The sequence below is a fragment of the Schistocerca gregaria genome, chromosome X, assembly GCF_023897955.1.
Source record: "Schistocerca gregaria isolate iqSchGreg1 chromosome X, iqSchGreg1.2, whole genome shotgun sequence".
In the NCBI taxonomy this organism is placed as follows: Eukaryota; Metazoa; Arthropoda; class Insecta; order Orthoptera; family Acrididae; genus Schistocerca; species Schistocerca gregaria.
Window position 1 is genome coordinate 68,168,138 of NC_064931.1, and position 26,856 is coordinate 68,194,993.

Consider the following 26,856-nt stretch of genomic DNA (forward strand, 5'->3'; position numbering starts at 1 on the left):
GTTCTAAGAGGTTCCGTCGCTAGGCGAACGCCATAGTGGTGCACAGCGTCGAGTAAACGCAAAGCTGAGGGCACCGCCGAACCATAAACCAGACTGCCATAGTCAAGATGAGATTGAACAAGGGCTCTGTAAGACGCAGCAGCGTAGAGCGATCTTCAACCCAGTTAGTGTTATTCAGGCAGCAGAGGTCATTCAGGTGCTGCCCGCACTTCCACTTTAGCTGACGAAGATGAGGTAGCCAAGTCAGTCGGGCATCAAAAACCATTCCTGAGAATCGATATGTCTCCACTACAGTGAGTGGATCGTCATGAAGGTAAAGTTCCGGCTCTTGATGAACTGTGCGACACCGACAGAAATGCATGACACACGACTTCTCGGCTGAAAACTGGAAGCCGTGGGCTAGAGTCAATGACTGTGTCTTGTGAATGATTTCCTGTAGGCGACGCTCTGCAACACCAGTACTGGAGGAGCAGTTCGAAATTCAGAATTCATCCGCATACAGAGAGGGTGAGACTGACGGCTCTACAGCTACTGCTAGACCGTTAATAGCCCCTAAAAATAGAGAGACACTCAATGCAGAGCCCTGCGGAACGCCACTCTCCTGAATACGGGGGGAACTCTAGGAGGCACTGACTTGGACACGGAAAGTACGGAGCGACAGGAGGTTTTGGATAAAAATCGGGAGTGGGTCCCGGAGACCCCACAGTATACAATATGGCAAGGATATCATGCCACTAGGTTGTGTCATATGCTTTACGTAAGTCTAAAAAAGACAGCAACCAGATGTTGGTTTCTTAGAAAAGGTGTTCAGATGGCAGACTCGAGGGACACAAGATTATAAGTGGTAGAGCGACCCTGGGAGAAGCCGCTCTGACATGGAGCCAGTAGGCCACGTGACTCTAGAACCCAACACAACCACCGACACACCATACGTTCCAGTAGCTTACAAATAAAGTTGGTGAGGCTGATGGGCCTATAGCTACCCATATCAAGCGGGTTTTGACCGGGTTTGAGCACCAGAATGATGATGCTCTCCTGCCATTGCGATGGAAAGACGCCATCGCACCAGATCTGGTTGAAGGTGACGTGGAGAAGTCATCTGTAGCCAGCCGAGAGATGTTTAATCATCTGACTGTCGATCCGATCTGGCCGAGAAGCTGCATCGAGGCAATGTGCAAGGGCGCTGAGGAGCTCCCGCTGTAAATGGGGCGTTATAGGGTTCACTGTAGCGTGTAGTGAACGAGAGGACCATTTGAGGGTGCGAAAGGCGGAGGGGGCGGGGGGGGGGGGGTTGTTCTCCAATGCAGAGGCTCAAGCATTGTGCTCAGCAAAGTGCTTGGCAATCGCGTCTGCGTCGGTAAATAACATAACATGCCACTGATGTTAATGCCAGGGACAGTTGTTGGGGTCTGGTACCCAAAAGGACGTCTGATCTTCGTCCAGATTTGGGAAGGTGGCGTATGGCACCGAGTGGTCGACATGTACCCCTCCCAACACTTTTGTTTCCGTCGTTTCGTAAGCTGGCGAACGCGGGTACGGAGCCACTTAAAGGCTATTAGGTGCTCTACGGAAGGGTGACGTTTATGTCGCTGTAGAGCTCGCCGACGCTCTTTAGTTGCCTCAGCGACTTCCGGCGACCACCAAGGGACTGTCTTTCGCTGGGGGCACCCTAAAGAACGAGGGATCGCGTTTTCCGCTGTAGAAACGATCGTTCTAATGGCCTACTCAACGACAACATCGATGGCACCCATGTGGGGAAGATTTAGCGGTGACAGCAGAGGTGAAGTCTCCCCATTCTGCCTTGTTTAAAGCCCATCTGTGTAGGCGTCCATGGGCATGACGCCGGGGGTGTGGCAGGAAAATGGGGAAGTGGTCACTACCACATGTGCTCTCCATTGGATAGATGGGAGAAGGCCAGGACTGCAAACTGAGAGATCAATGGCCGAATATGTGCCACACTGAAATGTGTGTGTGTGGGGGGGGGGGGGGGGAGGGGGACGTTGGGGCGTGCACCTGTATTTAAGAGGCAGAGTTCGAGTAGTGACTCGAAATTTTCTACCTCCTTACCTCGATCAGTAAGCATGGTGACGCCCCACAAGGGGTTATGCACGTTAAGATCTCCCAAAAGTAGGAAAGGTTTAGAGAGTTGATCAATCAGTGTAGCCAATACGTTCAGGGGTACTGCACCCTTTGGAGGAAGATATACATTGCACACAGTTATTGCCTGTGTCACCCTTATCCTGACAGCCACAGCTTCGAGAGGAATTTGAAGGTGCACAGGTTCACTACATACTGAATTCGGGATAGATGCAAACTCCACGTGCCACACTGTTATAGTCGCTACGGTTCCTGTAATGTCCCTTATAGCCGCAGAGGGCAGGGGTCGCTATTGCCGGGTACCAGGTTTCCTTGAAGTCAATGCAGAAAGCAGTTGTAATGCTTAACAGTTGCCGTAGATTAGCCACACGGTGGGGAAAAACCGCCGCAATTCCACTGGAGGATTACGTGAATGTGAGACTGGGAAGGCATGAAACACTGAATGCTGCCACCAGATGAGTACCTGCGTGATCGACATCCATTGTGTCTGAAGGCCCAGTGAAGCCACTGCATTGCCTTAGTTCTCGGCGGTCTTTTTAGGTTTCTCTCACTGCTGCTTAGGTTTCTCCAGCAGCGAGGGATTTATTGATTCAGTCTCAGGGACTGAAGCCCTACAACCAGCTATCTGTGGTTGCTTCAGCCACTGGCGGGTGTCAGCTTGACCACTGATAGGAACCTGGGAAGGGAATGACCCACGGAATCCCTTCCTGGCGAGTGAAGCCGAAGAAGACTTACGCTTCTCTGTCTGAGAAGTGGGGACTGACATCACCGATGGTTGGGGGGAGGGGGGTGTTGCTCCTGAAGTAGGTTGTGCAGGAGCAACAGGGAAGGAAGTGACCCCCACCATCAAGGGGGCAGGTGGAGGCTTATGGCTCTGAGAGCCAACTGTACACGGCAGAATGGAAGATGGTGGAACCGTTGTCGTAGTGGCGGCGTAGGTTGACGTCATATGCACAGGATATAGCCTCTCAAATATTCTCTTAGCCTCAGTTTAGGCCAGTCAGTCCAGGGTCGTGTATTCAATTATTTTTCTTTCTTTCTGGAAAATCCTGCAGTCTGGCTAGCAAAGTGAATGGTGCTCTCCACAGTTCACACAGATGGGAGCCGGGGCAAAGGGAGTATTGGGATGTGAAGGACGTCCACAATCCCGACAGGTGAGGCTGGAAGTACAGTGGGAAGACATATGACCGAACTCCCAGCACAGCATCGGGGGAGGGATATCCCTCAAAGGCCAAGGTGAAGGCACCAGTGGCAACCTAATTATCTCTCGGACCCCGGTAGACGCGCCGGACGAAATGGACACCTCACCGCTCTAAATTGGCGTGCAGTTCGTTAGACTGTAAAAGAAGGTCCCTGTGAAATACGATACCCTGGACCATATTTAAGCTTTTATGGGGCATGATGGAAACAGAAACATCCCCAAGCTTGTCACAGGTGAATAGTGCCTGTGACCAGGCAGAGGATGCTGTTTTGATCAAGACCGACCCTGACTGCATTTTGGATAAGCCCTCCACCTCCCCAAACGTCTCCTCTAAATGCTCCACAAAAAACTGAGGTTTCATTGACAAGAAAGATTCCCTATCAACTCTTCTACATACGAGGTACTTAGCATTGAAGTTAGACTTTGACCGCTTAGAGACTGCTGGTGTTTGACCACCAGCAAGAGATGACGTACTACACTTTATGGCGTGGCATCTACCCTGATGATACCCACTCCGACGAGGGGCCCTTCCCCCATGGTCGCCACCCAGCCGCAGCAAAGGCTACCTGGCAGGATGGCCATTGCCGGGAGTCCCGATGCCCCAGGGTGACGGGCACCTACTTCTTGGCCTACACGGGGACAATAACAGCGCAGGCATCAGCAAAGCGATCCCTCTGTGGTCAGAGGGCTACAACCAACAGGGTACATGGTGGCCCCACCACTACGTACAGGCTACTGTGCTGGATATCAGGCGCAAACGAGCTATGAAGTCCGTTATCGTCGACAGCGCAGAAAGCGATTCCGCACAGAGGATGGAGGAAAACGCATCCAGGAGGGTGACCTCATCCAACAGCTGGTGAATGAGCGGAAGTGCAGATCCACGTCGACGAAGGATGCGAGAGGTCTCAGCGCATGATGGACGCTATGCACTATGTATGGCGCCCTTCCGCAATTGACTCGCTCTTCTGGAAACTTTTGAAAAATAGAGGTCAAACTCTACAGGGGACCATCACATAAAGAACGAAACGTTTGAGACTCCTTTTAGTCGCCTCTTACGACAAGCAGGAATACCTCGGGCCTATTCTAAAACTCGGACCCGCAGAGGGACCTTCAAATTCAAATGCTGCAAACACTTTTAACGAGTTATTTTAATCAATGTTGTCGTTTTGTTTCAGACTGAGTGGCAAGCAGAAGGCTCTAAGATAGCCGAGGAAGCTGCTGAGCACCCTGAAACAGAGAGTACTACACCTGGGCAGACCTCAACAAAAGAGGTATGAAAACACTCATCTCGCAAGTAAACTAGTTCTAATGCCCTACTTCGAGCGACTTACTTCAGTCACGGGGTAGTAGCGGTTTTCTTCTGGAAAATGGGGCAGACTGATATGTCTTCGTGACAGTTACTGACGTTCCACAACAATTAATTCAAATTTGTGCGCTCCCTCGGGACTTACACTTTATAAACATTATATTTGAATATCTTATTTTAACGAATTTTGTCGTTTCATTTCAGTATGAAGTGCCGTCAAAAGGCTCAGAGACAGTGGAGCAAGATGTTGACAAGCCAGAAACAATTGCCACGTCACCTGGGAAAAGCTCCAGGAAGAAGGTATTGAAACGCGCATTCCCGAGTCAAATGTCTCAAATACCACAATGGAACACAACCTGAAAGGCACAATTCACATAAAGAAATAACGCTAAACATACACACAACGAAAAATAAGAAAACAAAATACGTAAGCACGACCTATCTAGGAAACATCTCGAACAAAATCAACAAATTATTCAACAAAACCGACATCGCATTTGCATTTCAAAACACATACAGCCTCAAACACAAAATTCACAAAGGCAGCTCGAAAATTCCCATACACAACAATCCCGGCATTTACAAAATCTCATGCAACACATGTCACAAATTCTACATAGTGCAAACTGGTAGAAACTTCAAAATCAGATATAAAGAGCACACCAGAGAAAGTGAAAAAAAAAACATCCACATTTTTTCAGCATTTAAAAGCAGAGAAACACTATGTAATACCCATAAAGGAAGCACTAGAAATCCTCCATATTACGCAAAAGGGAACATTGATGTACATCCTTGTGGAAATAGAGATATACTCACAAGCGTATTGCAACCCAACAAATTTACTAAACGAACAAACCGACCTAAAGCACAAAAAGTACATACAAACCTTTATTCACATTATAAATCGGGAAAACGGGTAAAATAACAATATTAGAGATTCTAAGCAACACATATCCATAGTAACAGCGATAACAACATCAGTGGTATAAAACAGAGACAGAATACCAACATAAATCATAGACAACAACAACTATTACGAAAAATTAACAACGTAAAATAAAGATGTCAAAACATACTAACTTTAGGCCAAAACATAATTAGAAACAAACATATATGAAAAAATAATAATAAACAACTGAATTTCACACATCACTTATTTATAATCGTAACTGTGTAAATACGTAACATTGCTAACCCACTGTCATCCAAAGCTGTCAGAAGAGTAGCATATATGGAAAACAAGTAACATCCGGTATACATCTCCACTGTATGCCTGGGAGAAAGTAATAATTCCAAAACAGACAGGACATGACAGCTACGATGTCACGTATAAGGTAAAACACTTAATCATATATTATAAATTTTTAGATCATAGTTACAAAACCGGTATATTAAGACCATCGCTTATCAATGTATTTACAGATCACCTGACGATGCAAGTTCGCCGAAATGGGCTAATTGTGAATGAGATAAAATATAAACAACTTACATAGCAGTGTAGCTGGCTATTGTTCACAAATAATCATGTCATTAAATGACATATTTTGTGCTGCTGGCCCAAAAACAAAAGTATCTAATACCACATTTTGAACGACCAATTTTAATCGTGTAGTTGTTTCCTTTTAGGGAAAGAAGAGAAAGACTGGTGGCAAGGCAAGAAAGAAAGCTGTCGAACCAGAGCCAACAACTATCAGTCCACTTGAAAATATTGTCCTGGTAAAGCTATGAAAAACCTCACCTCGATAGTCATATGTTTCTAAAATCATTCTTTGGATAATATATTTTAATTAATGTACTTGTTCTTTTTCAGGGCAATACGGAGACACTGGAAAAGACCTCAGTGAAAAAACGTATCAAGCGCTCTGCTGCTGAAAGCGATTTGAAAGAGCCAGTAACTTTTCTGGGTGCTGGAACATCAGAAACAGTACTGATGGTGAGAAAGAAGCATTAACTTCCGCACACTTACTCATCTATTTATGTATAGCTCATACCTGCTCGGATGAAGAAGGCTACAAAGCGCAGATATTTGGGGGGGGGGGGGGCGCTCTGTATTATCAGGGAGCGAATAGTTTTTCTTCCTGCAATCAGCTGCCGTATTGTTATGACTGCAATGCGTAGCACGTTCAGTAGTTGCGAAATCAGCAGCTTATCTATGATACAGATGATAAACACTACATAAAAATAGCTTGATCTTCCAAAAATACAATAAGCGGATGGAACAATCGATTAGTTGTTAACTGGCCACGTTGATCCTGAACCGAAGACTGACATCTGGAAATATCTTCTGAAGTTGGCGTTGTGTTACCTATTCCGTTCTCAAGTTGGATAGTTTTAAACAGACCTGCTTAACTATGGACGTACATCGATGGCATAAATTTACAGCAGAGCTATGAAACACCTTCAGTTCCTTCGTACGTTGACTTATGTGTCTGTATCAATAGCATGCTATCATATACAGCGATCAGCCAGAACGTCATGACCACCTATCTAATAGCCAGTATGTCCAACTTCGGCACGGATAACAGCGGCGACGCTTCGTAGCATGGAAGCAACACTAAACTTGACTAAAACGGTAAGCAACATTTTTTTCCACATCAGTCTCATTACTTTATTGTCGCACCTCGTAGACTTTGAAGGGCACTGAGTGAGTCTGAGCAGAGGACACAACTGAAAAGGCTGTGTCGCCGGATGTACTCCGTGACCTGATACCAGGCGAAAGCTCGGCTGTAAATACTGAGGAGTGTGCTGGAAGCCGATATCGAAAGACACGGGTGACAATGATGAAGGCACACCCGACCCCACAGTCAGTCCGAGAGCCATCAGTGTATAGTACAAAGGTACTATCGCGAAGTTCCATGCGAAGGTCGTGAATTTGAAAGCGATAGACCGACGGTGGATAGTGTTGAGACGGCTTAAGAGGGATGGACGTGCAGTCGCATAAACAAAGCACCCATAGTCGAGTTTCGAACGGAAAAGGGACCGGTACAAACGGAGGAGGGTGGTTCGATCGGCACCCCAGGAAGTACCGTTGAGGACACGTAGGACAATGAGGAACTGCATACAGCGGGCTGCCAGGTAACATACATGGAAGGACCAATGGAGTTTCCTATCGAGCATGAGCCCCAGGAATGTCGTAGTTTCAACGGACGGAAGGGCAACAGGCCCAAGATGTAAAGATCGTGGGAGAATCCACTTGCCTCGCCAGAAATTCATACAAACGGTTTTGTCAGTGGAAAAGCGAAAGCCATTGTCGATGCTCCACGAGTAAAGACGATCAAGACACCGATGGTGACGCCGGTCAGTGAGGCAGATCCGTGGAGAACTGCAATACATGGCAAAATCGTCAACAAAAAGGGAGCCGTAGATGCCCGGTGGGAGACAGGCCTTGATAGTGTTAATGGCGATAGCAAAGAGGACGACACTCAGGACGGATCCATGTTGCACTCCATTTTCCTGGATAAAGGTGTCCGACAAGGCAGAGCCTACACGCACCTTCAAAATTCGATCTTGTAAAAATGCCTGAAGGAAACAGGGCAGGCGGCCATGGAAGCCCCCACGTGTAAAGAGTACGGAGGATACCAGTTTTCCAGTAGGTGTCGTAGGCCTTCTCCAAATTAGGCCTTCCCCAAATCGAAAAACACGGCCACAGTCTGGGATTTCCGCAGAAAACCATTCATGACATGGTTGGACAAAGTAACGAGATGGTCAACTGCAGAAGTCCGTGCTCGAAATTCTCACTGTGCAGTCATCAGTAAATTGCAAGACTCGAGCCATCAGACCAGCCGGGCATGAATCATACGTTCCATCACCTAGCAAACGCAAATGGTAACAGAGATGGGGCAGTGGGTAGAAGGAAGGTTTTTGTCCTGACCGGGCTTAGGTATGGGTATGACGGTGGCTTAACGCCAGTGTCCGGGAAATGTGCTCTCTGCCTAGATGCAGTTGTACGTGTTAAGCAGAAAGTGCTTGCCCGCAAGAGAAAGGTGCTGCAACATCTGAATGTGGGTGGCGTCCGGCCCTGGGGCGGAGGATCGGGATCAACTGAGAGCATGATCGAGCTCCCTCATAGTAAGGGCGGCATTGCAGCACTCACGATTCGGGAAGATAAGGGTATCGCCCGAGCCGCCTCCGCTCGTTTCCGATGGAGGAAGGCTGAATGATAGTGGGAGGAGCTCGAAACTTCAGGAAAATGGTAACCCAAGGCGTCGGAGATAGCAATAGGAACATCGTCTGCTACTGTGAGGCCGGAAATGGGGGAATGGATCTTGGTCCCAGAGAGCCATCGGAGGTGGCCCACACGACAGAGGAAGGGGTGGAACAGTTAAAAGAATTAGTGAATGAAGTCCATCTAGCTCGTTTGCTATCCCGAAGAACACGACGACACTTGGCACGCATCTGTTTATAATGAATGCAGCTTGCCATCGTAGGATGACCGTTAAAAACGCGGAGAGCACGTCTCCAAGCGCGAATTGCATCGCAGCGTGCCTCAGACCACCACGGGACTGGGACACGACGTGGTAAAGAGGAAGTGCGAGGAATGGAAGGTTCTGCAGCACTAAGGACAACGTTGGTGAGATAGTCTACCGGGTCAGGACAACTGGGGAAATCTTGTTCGTCGAAGGTCGCCAAGGAGGAGTCAAGTTGCCAGTCGGCCTTAGTAAGCTGCCATTTAGGCGTGCACGCGGATGAGTCGGAGTCAGCAAATGGAGAGCACACGGGAAATGATGATGATGATGGGATTTGTGGGGCGCTCAACTCCGCGGTTATCAGCACCCGTACAAATTCCTAACCTTTTCTAAGTCCAATTCCGCCACTTTCATGATGATGATGATGATGATGATGAAATGATAAGGACAACACAAACACCCAGTCGTCACGAGGCAGGGGAAAATCCCTGACCCCGTCGGGAATCGAACCCGGGACCCCGTGCTCGGGAAGCGAGAACGCTACCGCGAGACCACGAGCTGTGGACCACGGGAAATGGTCGCCCGAGTAGGTGTCAGAAAGAAAGGACCACTCAAGATGATGGACAAGCTGGGCATTGCAAAATGATACGTCCAAATGGGAACAGGTGTGCGAGGAGTCGGAAAGGAAAATGGGTGCTCCAGTGTTAAGGCAGAAGAGGTTAAGATGGTTAAGAATGTCAGCCAAGAGGGCACCGCTCTGACAGGCCCTGGGAGAACCCCAAAGGGGATGACACGCATTGAAGTCACAAAGTAGCTGCCCAAGAAGCTGAAGGAAAACTGTCCTGGTGACATCGAATGACGGAGGTACATAAATGGTACAGAGGGAAAAAGTCAGGTGGGGAAGGAAAAGGAGAACTGCAACAGCTTGAAGATGGGTAGTCAGGGGGATGGGTTGACAATGAATGTCATCCCATATGAGCAATATGACGCCCGCAGGAGATGTAATGCCGACCTCAGGGGAAAAGTCAAAACAAATCGGTAAGTAACGTGAAAGGTCATGGCGGTCGTAAGGGCGCAATTTCGTTTCCTGAAGGCAGAGTACAAGGGGATATTGCGATGCTAAAAGAAGCTGCAAATCCTCTTTGTGGGACCGCACGCCGCGAACGTTCAACTGGAGGACAGTCATGGGAAGCAAGAGATGTAGGGGTGTCAACTCGGCGGCCGCCGAGTGACAGCCGGTGTAGAGTCGCTACTACAGAGCACAGAAGCAGGAGGATCCTGCTCCATGGGGCCCACAGAAGCATCGGCTTGCTTCTGCAGGCAGTCCGTGGAGTCCAACACTGAAAAACGGTTGGTGGTGCGCACCGGCGAGACAGAGGCCGGCCGGGCTAAGGAACCACGTGGCGACACCGTCGGACAGGATCTTCGAGGTGGCGAAGGAGAAGACCGTTTGCCTTTGGTAGACTTCTTCGAGCCTTTCTGGTTAGAGGAAGACTAGGGTGTTGTTTGGCTGAGGGGGACGGGTGAAGTCTTCACGGGAGTACTCCTCCTGCCCTTTCCTGCCTACTGGTTATGTAGCTGGTGGCTTCGTCTCTTGAGGCGAGAGTTTGGCGGTTTTTTGCACAGCGGGACGGGGGGATGGCAATGCTACCTTGACAGTGGGCAGTTTCACAACCTTAGAGCTGAATTTGAGGTCGCATGTCTGCGTGGCCATGCCCTTCATGGAGCGTGGGGTATCATCAAAACTCTAGGTGCCACACTGGAGAACACAGGGTTTGCGACTAGCCAGTAACTTGCGAGCTACTGGGTAAGGCACTTCTTCCTTTACCCAAATCTCTTGGACAGCCCTATCATCAAGATACACGGCACAATCCTGAGAGGATTGCAGTTGATATAGCGGGGAGGAGGTGGCAGACAGTCGCCCACGTGTGAATCCCGACTACAGGTTACACATTTTGCTGGATTTCGACATTCTAGTGTGGTTGGAACTATGACACTGGTAGCAGCATGTCGGGTTTGGAATTTACGGCTGGACTGTGATAATTTCATAGCCTGCTTCAAAGGTGAGGCAAAGAGTGCGCGTGGGCACTAAGGAGGAATCTACCTTTTTCATTGCACGATGGACGACAATGACACCCTAATCAGAGAGGTAAGACCATTGAGCAGCCTGGTGTAAATTACACCACGGGAAGAATTCAAAGTCCTATGGGCATCAACACAAACAGGGTGGCCGTGAAAAAGCGAGGCAGCAAGCAGTTGTTGTGCTTGAGAATCAGAAGCAGTCTCCAAAAGCAAAGTGACATTCTGTAAACGAGAGCAGGATTTCACAGGACCAGCAATTGCATCAACACCTTTCTGAATCTCATGATTTTTAACATTTTTATGCAGCGACAGCAACTGATATTGTTTATATAAGAATATAAAGCCTTCTGAATGATAAACGGATTTACCGTGGCAAAGGTCTGACCGTCTTCATTACGTGAGACCACGAGGAACCGTGGTGCAGCGGGAAGGGTGACTCATTAGCCTCATTAAGTTTACGTTTTGTAGACATTTATGGGGAGGATGATTGACTCATTGCGAGAAAATCGCCATGATAGCCAGCGTCTCCGATGGTGCGCCCCAACTGGGGGCTCCCTTCACAAGGGGGCACACCTGCCTTAGGTGATTGTCCACACCTCCCGAAAATCTGACAGACAAACCAGTTGGCAATTTGGGAAGGTTGCAGCTCAGGCAATGACCCCTCCCTGGGCCTGGCCTGTACCAGGTGGTATGTGCGAACCCTACCTGTCGACCCAGGGCTGGAAATTCCGCGTTACCCAATCACCTGTTACGCGTCAGACGCGTGAGCCGGCTTTCAGGAGCGCACAGTAAGGAAGAAGAAAAAGAGGAACATTAAATGCCGAAGCGGAGGAACGAGAGGAAAAGGGAAACGAAGAAAGGAAAAGGGAGCGAAAAACAAAGGTGTGGCCGTTCTTACATCACCGCCAGACAATGCAGAACATGCCCAATAACATCCTAGACATGTTCCCCAAGGGAGGCGAACAAGTATAGCAAGAGGATAGACAGGCAGTGAGGAAGGGAAAAAACGCTGCAAAGGCTGGGGCCCCAGAGTAGCCAAGCACGAACCCGCCAAAGAGTGGTGAGTCCCATGGGGGAGGGTGGGGGGGATCCAATCATAGTTACCGCCCGCTGTAACCACTAGATTATCAAGTTTTCTTGGTAACCAATGATGAGCGAGATTCCCATAACGTCAGCGGAAACCCACGAGCTACTGTTCAAAGTTGAAGCTCCCATAAAACTGTACAGAGATATTTATTTCGGGTAGAAGTTTCTTCCATTGCCCCACTACACAAATCCACCTCCTTTCCTAAACTTAACGACAAATGGAATATCTCAGATGTCATAAGGTTTTGAGTGTCTAAACGTCTTCTGAAAAACCTGGTTGTGATACGGGCCGTCGGGGCGTACTATGCTCTCATCCCAATTGATGCGCATAATTTTAGTTCCGAAATAGAACTCTAGATCGAATTATTTCCCTCTCTGCCGGCTTTCTAAAAGATTCGTTACACAGTCTGTGGTAAGTCATGTGTACCAGGAGTTTCTTGGAAAATTGGTGCGCTTAACTTTATTCTGCCGAGATGTATGTCCAGGACAACTAATAAAACATTAGCTCTGCCTGTACCAACTCCTCGTTATATCTTTTAAACGTGAAATATCCATCGGTGTTTACCGAGTAGGGTCACGAACAGTATCGAGTGGTACCGAAAACGACTATATCGGACCTCATACGTTTTCTTTGCCTATAGGCTGCCCGAAACTCTTGTTACACTGAGCCATTATTGGAACGAACTGTAACAACCCGAAAGCTAGCCCATCACTACCTGCAACACGTCCAATGAAGCGCTACATTTACCTGATCTCCGGCAACTCATTACGACGGAACTGCCGGTAGAAGCTGGGCACTAACCATCTGAAGATGTCAGTGCCAAGCTTATGCTGTAAATTTCTTACCAAAATCCATCTCACTCCTAATGTCGCTTTTACACAAATCCCAGGATACTTCAGAAATACTGCACGCGTGCTTTTCTGTTTGCCTTCTTTTCTTCTTGCTCCTAGCCTTATCCCTTGTCTTCAAGGGGTCAGTATGTCATTCTGAATTTGTCAGTGTAACTGGTAGAGGGTCACCGGAGGTCTTCCTGTCGCCACCCTTCCACGAACCCCCCTCCCCCTCCCCTCCTCCCGCGCCGGTACAGAATACGTGTACCTCCCACTTGAAAATGAGAGAGCGTTTTTCGAAATGTTTGCGAAACGTGCAACTGAGACGGGACGTGGGTACCAGCCGGTATTCACCGAGTAGGATGAGGAAAACCGTCTAAAAACCACATCCATGCTGGTCGGCACACCAGCCCTCGTCGTTAATCCGGCGAGCTGGTTCGATCCGGAGCCGGTGCGCCTCACCGAATCTCGGAAGGTAGCGTGCACAGCTATCCGGGAGGGTTGTGCTTACATCTTAACATATTTGGCATTACCAGGACACACGTTTTCCTTCTTACATTTTTTTGCCTAGTTCTCTCGATGAGTGTGACACACTGACGTAGATACACATTACCTGAATACGGATGTAGAGATGTCTTTGGAGACTTACAAAGTCAATTTTGTGGTCACCAACCTTTCGAAGAGTTATTTAATCAACACAGTTGTTTTCTTTCAGGAACAACTGGGAGAAACAAAATCCAAGAAAGCTAAGAAGAACGTTGGGGGACGTGGAAAAGCTTCTAAACCACATAAAGAGAGGTCAAAGACAAGAGGATTGAAACGTTCAGCTGATGAAAGTGAGCAGCAAGAGATTATGTGGGCTGCTGCTATTTCTGCGTCTACTTCAGCAACGAAGGTGAGAAAGGTATACTAATTGACTTATAAGTAGTGGTCTGTATTGGATGTACTACAGCTTTTTGTACCGATGATTACATGAGTTACTATAAACATCTAGGGATGCTGCCTCCTCGACTAGTACAGGCTACTTGTTGCTTCGATGGTACGTTGTACTCTCCTGGACGTTCCTGTGTGAAATTTATCACATGTGTTCGTCCGAAGTCTGCACTATGAAATTTTAAGCCGGCTCCCACGCAGAAACATCCATCTGGGCTTCCACATTGAGAACTGTGGAGCGTTCATGGCACAATATTAGCACGCGTGTCTTGGCAATAGTTCTAACCAAGGAAATAACGTTCCTACAGTTGCTCTCATTGTTATTACGTAGCTGATGGCTGTAAATTTTCCCCTAAAGTAAGTCAGCTGCTCGAACTTTGCTGGTCTGTTACAATTACACTGTTTACTTACATATGTTTTACATAGAGTTCTGACTACACAGCATGTGTCAATTTTTACCTCTCTATCTATATTATTTCGTGGTTTATTAAGTTTTCAAATTTATACTGAATTTTTGCTCACCCTGTATTTTAGTTGCTAACACGTAAGACTTGGGTCACTGAATCGTCAGAATTAAATCAAATACAAAGATTAAGTTTTTACTAGCTACGTGTTTGGATAGATAGACTGTAATAATAAACACTATGCAGAAAACAGGGTAGATCACGTATTATATAACTGATCAGATTTATAGCTTTTATAACTGTTATATAACAATCGCCGCATGGTGTAGCCGCGCGATCTGTGGCGTCTCGCCACGGTTCGTTCGGCTCCCACCGCGGAGGTTCCAGTCCCCGCTCGGGCACGGGTGCGCATGTTGTCCTTAGCGTAAGTTAGATGAAGTGGTGCATAAGCCTAGGGACCGATGACCTCAGCAGTTTGGTCCCATAAGAACTTAGTACCACCAACAAACCTTGTTCCAGGAGAATTTATTTTGAGGATTTAGTTTCAGCAGCATGCTCTAATAAATACTGTTAGGGCCAGGAGCTGTTTCCTTCGCTATACACTAGACAAATTCTAGTTCGAACGTCGAGAATGGGCGGCGGTTATATGTTTCTGTGATGTACCGAATCTTCGCCTTTCCGTACCTCCCCGATGTCGTTTGAATGTTGGTTCTTGACGTGCACTACAATTACGTTATAGTAGTATTTTGCATTGTCTATGTAATTAGGTTTTGCGATGTGATAAGGGTTCGCTATACGACAGTTACTGCATGTGTACTTTTTCTTCATGGAGTCCTAATTGACTCCCATATTCTTAGGATCTCAACCGAAATTAGAAATCCGAACCAAACCTCTTTCTACTTTAATTATACACCTAACCTTTACCCTCGCTTTCCGAAAGGCTTCTAGGTTCTGTGCTGATGGCTTGGACGTGAACCTTCGCAGCGTCGCCCAACTGTCCGTGATTGCGTAACGGCATTACTTATTCCGACAGGGGACAGGCTGTCTCTTTTGCTGTCTTGAGATCTGTGGAATGGAAACTTTAGCAGCGTAGTGGATAACTGTTATGATGTGGTCCATCCAGTCTTGGGTGCTGTCTGGGTACTCAAATACAGCCAGCTCACTGTAAAGCGTCCAGTTTAATTTGCTGAGCACCCATTTAGTATGTTTCCCTTCAGAAGGTGCTATTTTCGAAAGCAGACCGGTACTTACCTAACTAGTCGCTAGAATGGGCAATTGTATCATCTCGCCACTGAGCAGAGTATGCAGGGGCAGGCAAATAAATGTTATGGTCTGGATGAGAAAGACCTTGTTGCCGAGTTCTGTATGCATGATGTGTATGTTCTCTGAAAAGAGAAAAATTCTCGGCCCCCGGGGGCTGGTGTTTGTGAACACCAAGAGTGTTTGATCGGCACATTGAAATTTTCTTGGAGGAAGAACTGCCGGCCGTGGTGGCCGAGCGGTTCTAGGTGCTACAGTCTGGAACCGCGCGACCACTACGGTCACAGGTTCGAATCCTGTCTCGGTCCTGGTTAGCTAGGTTTAAGTAGTTCTAAGTTCTTGGGGACTGATGACCTCAGAAGTTTAGTCCCATAGTGCTCAGAGCCATTTGAACCATTTTTGGAGGAAGAACGGACAAGAGAGATGCTTAATTATCTGAAGCCGCCTCTGCCAATTGGATCATATGCATTTACTGGGTGGGGCAAATAAAAGTGGTCTGGACGAATGGATACGATTGGATATGAATCTGTGGCATCATTAACGGAGCAGAAAAAGATCTACAGTGACTTCCAATAGGATAGAGCAACTGCCCATACAGCCGGCCTAACATCGGAGCACATTTACACAATCTTCATGCCCGACGGAGTTGTTAGCAGAGGTCAGTCTGGTCGCGGCCCTACCTGGCCACCCAGGTCACATGATCCGCCAGTGCGCGATTAATTTGTGCCCTCAAGTCTAAGATGCATCGCAACAGCCCTCATACTCTTCAAGAACTCCAGCAGAACATTTCGAGCGAGATTGCAGTAAATCCAGCAGACCGGCTTCGATCTGCCTTCAGCAACTTACTGACCAGGCCCTAAAAGTGCCAAGCGATGAATGGTGGTCATTTTCAGCATCTGCTGTCTATTTCAGGAGCTTGCGGATCTTGGGATCTTACGTTATGCTACAGAGTAGATTTTAGTGTTTATTCTTCTCGTTTATATTTTGCGTACATCCCAAATTCAGCAGCGTCACAGTGGAATAATATTCCCTTTTGCGAGAATCAGCTTGTTCTTTCTCAGTTAGTCCACAGTGCTTTGTTCGTATTTTTCTAATTTCATGCCGTTTTTTACATAGTGCCATATGGGTAGGGACTGTTCTTGTCGTTAGGGGACAAAAGGAGAACTGGCCACCGTCCGTAAACACCTGGAAGCTGCGGTGGCCGCTGTCAACAGGCTTCTGGCTGCTGCTCAAAGCTGCGTGCGACATCGGGACGTCAGAGACGAGACCTGCGAAACCTTTGGTGCCGTTGGAGTTTGCTGGTGAACCGGTTGTCTCTGTCATTTCCGTTGCGCAACATCTGACCGGTCTGTCTTTACTCGAGAGTGAGTGACGGACAGTGGTGGGTTCCCATATAACTTGGTGGAAGGCGACAGTGGGAATGGAACGCATGGATGGCTCCTTACGTCTTAACAATAGGTACTATTTTTGAGCAAGCACGGGATGCTTCTCCCCAGCACGGGACGCTTCTCCTATGGGGCCAGTGGCCGGACAAGTGCAGAGAGAGGGCGTGCTAGTCATTGGGAGCTCCAACGTTAGGTGAGAAATGGAGACCTCCAGGGAAAGAGCAGGCAGGTCGGGAAAGAGTGCCAAGTGTGCAGTCGGTATGTTAGCCAGACGGTCTCGTCGGGGACTCGGAGGAGGCTCTGCCGGCAGCTATCGACCGCACTGGGGGCAACCGGCTGCATATTGTGGCACATGTCGGCAGGAATTGTGCCTGCCGTGTGGGTTCTGAGGCCATCCTCAGTTCCCACAGGCGGCTGGCTGATTCGGCGAAGACAGCTAGCATCGTGCTCGGGATGCAGGCTAAGCTCACTATTTGTAGCATCGGACTCAGCGAAGCGAATTTCTCAATCTTCGCTATCGGGTGGAGAGATGTAGCGTTCCTCGTAATAAATCACGCTTGCACTACACGCAGGGTAGCAGAGTACGTGTTGTGTGCACATAGGGCTTTTTTAGGTTAGAAGACTCCCCAACCTCTCCTGGGATCAGAGATGAATTGCCTGCCGAAATCGAAGAGACAACAGTCACATTGTTCTCAGAGAATGCTCGTCCTCGCATATCTGAAATAGTAAAGGTTAATGTGATATCAGTAAACTGCAGGAGCATCCATAGTAAGATCCCAGAATTGGTATCGCTTGTTGAAGTTTTAAGGTTATAATGCCCAGATGAATAGAAAGTTGGTTGAAATATTCGGATTGGAATATTTATTGCAAGGATATGTTAGCCGCCAATGGCGATGGCGTATTTATTGATCAAAATGGTTAAAATGGCTCTGAGCACTATGGGACTTAACATCTCAGGTCATCAGTCACCTAGAACTTAGAACTACTTAAACCGAACTAACCTAACGATATCACACACATCGATGCCCGAGGCAGGATTCGAACCTGCGACCGTAGCGGTCGTGCGGTTCCAGACTGAAGCGCCTAGAACCGCTCGGTCACCAACGGCCGGCCGCGTATTTATTGCAATAAAGAATTGGGTACTACGTCATGAGGTTATCACAGATTGCGAGTGTGAATAAGTTAAGCATCACAGACGGATAAAAATGGTAATCGGGTGCTTTTATACACCACTCGCATGAGAGGCTGTAGTGGTAGAGCGCTTCAGAGAGAACTTGCAGAATTTCACCTATAAGTTTCCCGGTCACGGTGTTGTAATGGGAGGCGACTCCACCTTGCCAGGTACAGAAGTGCCCTCCACCAAACACCGTCAGATTGTTTGAGAAGTACTGACGTAAATGCTGACTGATCCACCAATCGTACGGCGATATTAGGCAGTAATTGGATAACCACAAAAAGTACGTGAGTGGTGAGGACGATAGTGCTGGTGTGATACTATACGCTTATGCTTAATGGTCTTAAGTGCTACGAATTGTATCTATTTTACGCGAGTTTTCAGTCTGTTCACAAACCTCTGAAGGATGGGAGCAATTTATCACTGAGAATTTTCTTTGGCATGTTCTTTCACCTCGGTGAAATGCGTCGACAGTTAGGGTAGCGGCAGGGAGGCTCTTCGGTTCATCTGCATACAAGGTGAACCAGAAAACCACCTACAAAGTTTCAGAGGTTGTTCGGGGTTACCTTCTGAGTATTTTGGTATAAGGGACGCACGGTCTCCAGTGGCTCGTGACAGAGTTATTCCATTGTGTTTGGTTTGTTGCCTCAGTTACCTTTGTATCTGTACTAAGCTGAAATGTGGACAGTATGCGCTGTGGGTCACAGTACCTGTTGTTGATTTCCCCCTCAAGCTCGCATTTACTTCTGTTCCGTGTCTGTTTTTCAGGCAGTGCTAAGTTTGCGTTAACGGCGATATAAAGCAGTACTGTGGATAGGTTTACCGCTGAAGGGTTGGCCGGTATGTACCTCGTGTGTGGATTCACTGAATGGAACGGAAGGTCACAGCGATGATACGTTGAGCTGTTCCCGCATCACAGTAGTTGCTTTATTCTGTGTTGTGGGGCGTACGTTTTGGATAATCAATATTATAGGTTTCTTCACAGAAACAGAGGGTGATTGCGGTAACAATCCGAACAAATCGTGATTACATTATTACTCCGTAACGAGTCGCCGGAGACTTAGTCGATTACACCAAAATACTCAGAGGGTATCCCAGAACAACTCCTGAAAGTTTGTCTGTCGCGTTCTGGTTCATCCTGTATACATCGGCATCTACAAAACTGCTATGACTATCTGACACTGAGAGCGCTCTACGACCTCGTGGCTTTAAGGTTCTGTCTTTTCTTTTCAATTCACGTTTTCTGAGGGTTTGTCTCTAGCAGTGTGGAATGCTGATATTACGCGAGCGGATGCATTAATTGTGCTGTGGTCTTGCGATGCTGCAGTAATATCTCGCTGAATGTCTACCGCACTGAACGAATTTGGGATGGATTGGGCAGTGTAAAACTTTTCCCCTGCCGTGGACTGGTATTTGTAGCAGTATCGTCAGTCTCGGTCGAATATGACTGCGCACAAGTAGTTTTCGAAACCCGTAATCTGCTTGTAACTTAAACTCGCCCGCGAAGCACTGGGTTGCTCGAAACACAATCTTACAGTCTGAAGCTTGACCTTTTCCTTCCTGCAACGCATCCGTAGAAGTTGAGGCATTGGCATAGTAGGTAATGTCCTGGAAATCTCCGAGTAGTATTTATTCTGTAATTTCAGAGCCGGAAATTTCACCCCTACCAAACGTCGTTATTTCTACAGCCTACAGGAGATCGTACATTTATTCAGTTATCTTGAAGGTTACACGTTGTTCCGTATCTATGCAAATCGATTATGGATGTAATATAGAGGTCTACAATTATCACTCTTTCACAGACTTCTTCACACACCTTGAAATTTCAATTCACAAAGTACCAAACTTTGAACAAGTTATTTTAATCAGTGTTACTTTATTTCAGGATGAGGTGCAGTCAAAAGACTCAAACACCGAAGAGCAAGATGTTGAGACACCAGAAACAGTTGCCCCTCCACCTCAGAAGAGATCAAAGAAAAAGGTATTAATAAAATGCTCAAATGATTCTAATGCCATACTTTGAGCAATTTATGTTAAGAATGTAATAGCTTTCTTTTAGGGAAATATGAGGCACTCTGGTGGGTCACTGTGAAATCACTCAAATTCCATTACAATTAATTCCAAACTCGCGCTCCCTCAGAATTACACACGTCCAAATTCAAACGTTGCTACCACTATACTGTGAACAACTTATTTTAATGCATGTTTTGGTTTTCTTTCAGGATCAAGTCAAGTCAAAAGGCTCTCAAATGGAGGGGCAAGAAGCTGTGCAGCCGAAAACAGTTGGCTCTGCACCTGGCCACACCTTACCAGAAGAGGTACTGAAACGCTCACCACCAAAGTCAAATGTTTACTTTAATCGAAACAGACATTATCTTTTAGGGAAAGGTGGGGCAGATTGTTGGGTCTTTGTAACATCACAGACATTCCACAACATTAATTCCAATTTCTGCGCTCCCTCAGAATTAGACACATCCAAATTCAAATGCTGCAAACCCTGTATTTCGTGAATAGCTTATTTTAATGAATATTTTCGATTTATTTTAGGGTAAAGAGCACTCAGAAGCCTCAGGGAAAGTGGAACAAGTTTTTGAGACGCAGAAAACCTCTACGTCTGTACCTGGGAAAAGCTCCAAAAAGAAGGTATTAAAAAGCTCACCTCCCAAAACAGACGTTTCTAATATCGCATTTTGAGAGATTTACTTTAACAGTGTAGTGGTTTTCTTTTAGGGGAAGAAGGAAAAGACTGGTGGCGAGGCAGGAAAGAAAGCTGTCGAACCAAAACAAACAATTGACACTCCATCTGTAAAGAAGGCAACGAAAAAGGTATGGAAATGCTCACTTCGACAGTCAGAGGTTTCTAACACCACACTTCGGGTAATATATTTTAACTAATGTAATTGTTTTATTTTAGCGCAAGACGGCTCTCTCTGGAGGGAAAACAACACCGAAAAATGTCGGACTACCAGAAACAAGTGCCACTGTACTGGAAAAGGCCTCAGTGAGAAAACAGTCGAAACGTTCTGCTGGTGAACGTTATTTGCAGACGCCAGTGACATTTTCAGGCGCTGACGCACCTGCAGCAGCACTGAAGGTCAGAAGGGAGTATTAACTTACGTATAAATAGTGAGCTGTATTGCACGTATAATACATCTTAGCTCAAATCAAGACTGCTTCTACCGCCAATACTAAGAGAGGTTGCATCATTTGTCTTTCTACAATGGACTATTGTACTGTTATCTGCCGAAAGAGATTGTAAGATCACTTACGTATAATTCGTTCCGTGGTTCCGAAAACGGCAACATCTCTATGGTACTGATGAGCAATATTGCGTGTAAATTGGCTCGAAGACCAACTGCTGTTCGATTACACTGTTGCTGACAAATCACTGGGAAAGGAGAGACCGTAGAAGATGTGAAAAAAATTATATATTATAATAATATATACAAAATAAACAAAAGAATCGCAGCACTAATAAGGAGTTGTAAGGCTTAAACGAAGGTTAGTAGGCGTGTTTCTACATCTGAAAGATTATGTCTAATGAACTTTCACACCAGTCGCGTAATAGTGGCGCTAGTAGCACCACTATGAGGGTGAAAGTCAGGTTTCTTTTAAATACTCTCCTTAGCGGTCGTGAGCGTTAGTTACATTTGAGACTGGACGTGGTGAGTTGATGTTAGTCAAGAATGCCTTTCAGGCGATAAAGATGCCATTGTCAGCTCCTCGCTGAGTTTGAACGAGGTCGTGTAATAGGGCAAGGAGAAGCTGGATGTTCCTTCTGCTATACTGCAGAAAGACTTGGCAGGAATGTAGCCAACGAACATCTTGCGAACGTACATTCTCGTGACGACCGCTGCAGCATTCATGTACAGTGGTTGTGGACCTTAGTATGAGTCGATTCATATTAGCGGGACGTACCGGTTGGCGTAATAATGGCCTTTTCATCAAACACGGTGGCGACATCTTCCATGCCTAATACATTATCTTAACCACCTCATAATACTGAATTCTTTTTTTGTATGCTGTTCCCAAATAGTAGCTCATAAGGTAGATAAGCGACTAACGAAGTATAACATTGTACTTCAGACTTATAGCTTATCAGAAACTTAGATATTTCCCCATGAATTACGCAGTATAACTTATGTGCCCGAAATTGCTGAGTGGCTAAATCACACAAATCCACTTCACTTCCCTACCGCCATGACTACAACAAGTGCAAACTGGGGTAACTACCATGCACAACCAGTTCAATGTATTATGACTACTTCACCTCTCTCGGTAATGGTAATTTGATTGCGACATCAGATTTATAGGGAACTATCAAATCAAGATAATATGTTGTACTATCTGTCTTGCCATAACACTATGCATCGTAGGGCAGCTGAGAAATCAGCATAAAATATTTTTAATGTTACCTGCCAATTCTTCAAGAGTAAATCAGTGTAGAGTTATTTCTGATTGCTGCAGGTTGAGGAAGAAGCTGCAGAACAAAACTGGGCAGATCAAGCTGGTACGCCTTCAGCTGCACATGATATGCCATCAGCTGCATCTGATGTGCCCTCATATGCAACGTATGCGCCATCAGCTGAACTTGACATGCCATCATTTGAAAGTGGTGCACCTCCCGTACCCTCAGATGCACCTGGCGCAGCTTCAGATGCACCTACGGCACTTACAGATGCAATAGAAGAGCTCTTCCTTACACTCAGAATATCCTCAGATGAACCTGGTGTGCCCTCAGCTGCACATGACACGCACTCAGCTGAAACTGGCATGTCCTCAGCAGAAACAGGCGTGCCCTCACCAATACTTGGTGCGCCTGCACTTGCATCTGGCGAGCCCTCAACAGCAGATGTCAGCTATGCCGCCGAGACAGCAGACTCCTCAATGGTAACGCATTAAAGCATTTTTGTGTTTATTATTTACTTTTTTATTTTGTTGCCTTCAGGTAACAAGGAATTAAATGCGCTAAAATTGCTTGAAACAGAACGAGCTATCAAGTAAATCAGTGAAAAATAAACAAAAATAGACGTAAAGAATTTTGAAGCACCAAAAAAGGAAAAGATTTGCAATAGTATACAGGGTGTCCCATTCATCTTGACTACCCTAAATAAGTGTTTGTCCAGATGCAAATAACAAAATGTTTCAAGCAAATTTTCTTTAGCCGTCAGGGGGACATCAATCAACATGATTGCCTACGTTGTGGCTTTGTTTTTTGCAAACATATGAACAGCGGTATGACTTTTTTAAATGGCACCCTGCATTTTTTATTCGGTATTTCATTTCCTCTCCTAGAGACCTATTCAATAATGACAACGTTATTAATTACAAAACACAACATTGACTTTGAGCCCGGGATCACAAACTCGTCCAGTTGCTGGAGTTGTCAGAAAACAAATAAAAACCAAGTAAAAACATAACACAAAATTGACTTTGACTCTCCTGTACCATTGCCCAGGAGTAGAACATTCAAAGGTGCTCTAAGTGGTGACCCTGGACACCGATTCACTGGTGCACTCGTTAAATGAAATAATTATTTACTGCTTCCAGTGCTGCCTGCTGACGAGAGTTACAAGCAAGCACTATACGTTCCTCCATATCCTCTGCAGTAGTTGGAATATCGCGATAGACAACGTATTTTCAAAAATGGTTCAAATGGCTCTGAGCACTATGGGACTTAACATCTGTGCTCATCAGTCCCCTAGAACTTTGAACTACTTAAACCTAACTAACCTAAGGACATCACACATATCCATGCCCGAGGCAGGATTCGAACCTGCGACCGTACCAGTCGTGCGGTTCCGGACTGTGCGCCTAGAACCGCTAGACCACCCCGGCCGGCGACAACGTCTTTAATGCATCCCCAAAGGAAAATGACCAGAGGGTTTAAATCAGGAGACCTAGCAGGGAAAGTAACTGTTCCTCCTCGACCAATCCCTGTGGCAGGCCGTGCACGCTACGCATTATGTGCTGGACATCCATCGTGTTGATGCCACATAAGCATTCTGGTTGTTAGTGGCACTTCACCCAGAAGAGGAGGAAGAATTCGACTGAGGAAGTTGGCATACGCTATGCAGTTTAGACATCCATTGATGAAATAAGGGCCAATAATTGTAGTGCCAAGCATCCCACACCACATGTTAATTCTCCATTGACACTCATGTTCCACCTCTCTAAATCGTGGGTTGTCGCTGGACCAACAACGCATGTTCCTTGTATTTACCTGTCCTTTCTATGAGAATGAACATTCATCGGTAAATAGAACATTGGAGAAGTAGTTCGGGTTGACGAAGATTTTCTGCTGTGTCCACTGGTAGAACTGTACACGATTCTGGAAATCATTCCCATGTAATTCTTTATGTAGGAGTACATGATAAAGATGGAACCGGTGACGTGGAAGAATACAATGTACACTGGTTTTAGGAATGTCAGTCTCGTGATCAAGCTGTCGAGTGCTCACATGTGGATTCATAGCAACGGAAGCAAAGTTTGTTGGTTGGTTTGTGGGACTGAAGGGACCAGACTACTAGAGCCATCGGTCCCTTCTTCCACGAACCTGAAACACCCACAAAGAATAAGAACAAACAATGGAGATGACAAGAGACGACACAGGCCAAGAAAGACGCAGACAGAGACCAGACAAAAGGAATTAAAATAACACCGAGTGTGACAGTGATTGGCCGACCATAGAAACAAAAATGGAAAAGCCAACCACCAAGAAACGCACTCAGAATTAGACACCTCCAAATTCAAACGTTGCTACCATTATACTGTGAACAACTTATTTTAATGCATGTTTTGGTTTTCTTTCAGGATCAAGTAAAGTCAAAAGGCTCTCAAATGGAGTTGCAAGAAGCTGTGCAGCCGAAAACAGTTGGCGCTGCACCTGGCCACACCTTACCGGAAGAGGTACTGAAACGCTCACCACCAAAGTCAAATGTTTACTTTAATCGAAACAGACATTATCTTTTAGGGAAAGGTGGGGCAGATTGTTGGGTCTTTGTAACATCACAGACATTCCACAACATTAATTCCAATTTCTGCGCTCCCTCAGAATTAGACACGTCCAAATTCAAATGCTGCAAACCCTGTATTTCGTGAATAGCTTATTTTAATGAATATTTTCGATTTATTTTAGGGTAAAGAGCACTCAGAAGCCTCAGGGAAAGTGGAACAAGTTTTTGAGACGCAGAAAACCTCTACGTCTGTACCTGGGAAAAGCTCCAAAAAGAAGGTATTAAAAAGCTCACCTCCCAAAACAGACGTTTCTAATTTCGCATTTTGAGAGATTTACTTTAACAGTGTAGTGGTTTTCTTTTAGGGGAAGAAGGAAAAGACTGGTGGCGAGGCAGGAAAGAAAGCTGTCGAACCAAAACAAACAATTGACACTCCATCTGTAAAGAAGGCAACGAAAAAGGTATGGAAATGCTCACTTCGACAGTCAGAGGTTTCTAACACCACACTTCGGGTAATATATTTTAACTAATGTAATTGTTTTATTTTAGCGCAAGACGGCTCTCTCTGGAGGGAAAACAACACCGAAAAATGTCGGACCACCAGAAACAAGTGCCACTGTACTGGAAAAGGCCTCAGTGAGAAAACAGTCGAAACGTTCTGCTGGTGAACGTTATTTGCAGACGCCAGTGACATTTTCAGGCGCTGACGCACCTGCAGCAGCACTGAAGGTCAGAAGGGAGTATTAACTTACGTATAAATAGTGAGCTGTATTGCACGTATAATACATCTTAGCTCAAATCAAGACTGCTTCTACCGCCAATACTGAGAGAGGTTGCATCATTCGTCTTACTACAATGGACTATTGTACTGTTATCTGCTGAAAGAGATTGTAAGATCACTTACGTATAATTCGTTCCGTGGTTCCGAAAACGTCAACATCTCTATGGTACTGATGAGCAATATTGCGTGTAAATTGGTTCGAGAACCAACTGCTGTTCGATTACACTTTTGCTGACAAATCACTGGGAAAGGAGAGACCGTAGAAGATGTGAAAAAAATTATATATTATAATAATATATACAAAATAAACAAAAGAATCGCAGAACTAATAAGGAGTTGTAAGGCTTAAACGAAGGTTAGTAGGCGTGTTTCTACATCTGAAAGATTATGTCTAATGAACTTTCACACCAGTCGCGTAAGAGTGGCGCTAGTAGCACCACTATGAGGGTGAAAGTCAGGTTTCTTTTAAATACTCTCCTTAGCGGTCGTGAGCGTTAGTTACATTTGAGACTGGACGTGGTGAGTTGATGTTAGTCAAGAATGCCTTTCAGGCGATAAAGATGCCATTGTCAGCTCCTCGCTGAGTTTGAACGAGGTCGTGTAATAGGGCAAGGAGAAGCTGGATGTTCCTTCTGCTATACTGCAGAAAGACTTGGCAGGAATGTAGCCAACGAACATCTTGCGAACGTACATTATCGTGACGACCGCTGCAGCATTCATGTACAGTGGTTGTGGACCTTATTATGAGTCGATTCATATTAGCGGCACGTACCGGTTGGCATAATAATGGCTGTTTCATCAAACACGGTGGCGACATCTTCCATGCCTAATACATTATCTTAACCACCTCATAATACTGAATTCTTTTTTTGTATGCTGTTCCCAAATAGTAGCTCGTAAGATAGATAAGCGACTAACGAAGTATAACATTGTACTTCAGACTTATAGCTTATC

General features: G+C 46.1%; 1 protein-coding gene across 1 annotated transcript in view; it reads left to right on the forward strand.

The window, feature by feature from the left end:
- LOC126297906 (mucin-19-like) overlaps window positions 1–26,856 on the forward strand; it is a 138,334-nt gene that overhangs the window by 22,364 nt on the left and 89,114 nt on the right. Inside the window, exons 2-16 of the mRNA XM_049989215.1 lie at window positions 4,474–4,569; window positions 4,809–4,904; window positions 6,231–6,320; window positions 6,415–6,537; window positions 13,725–13,904; window positions 20,051–20,146; window positions 20,388–20,483; window positions 20,713–20,808; window positions 20,896–20,991; window positions 21,080–21,259; window positions 22,633–23,055; window positions 24,979–25,074; window positions 25,304–25,399; window positions 25,487–25,582; window positions 25,671–25,850. Of these exons, the coding sequence (XP_049845172.1) occupies window positions 4,474–4,569; window positions 4,809–4,904; window positions 6,231–6,320; window positions 6,415–6,537; window positions 13,725–13,904; window positions 20,051–20,146; window positions 20,388–20,483; window positions 20,713–20,808; window positions 20,896–20,991; window positions 21,080–21,259; window positions 22,633–23,055; window positions 24,979–25,074; window positions 25,304–25,399; window positions 25,487–25,582; window positions 25,671–25,850 (2,040 nt within the window). The remainder of the gene's footprint in view (window positions 1–4,473; window positions 4,570–4,808; window positions 4,905–6,230; window positions 6,321–6,414; window positions 6,538–13,724; window positions 13,905–20,050; window positions 20,147–20,387; window positions 20,484–20,712; window positions 20,809–20,895; window positions 20,992–21,079; window positions 21,260–22,632; window positions 23,056–24,978; window positions 25,075–25,303; window positions 25,400–25,486; window positions 25,583–25,670; window positions 25,851–26,856) is intronic.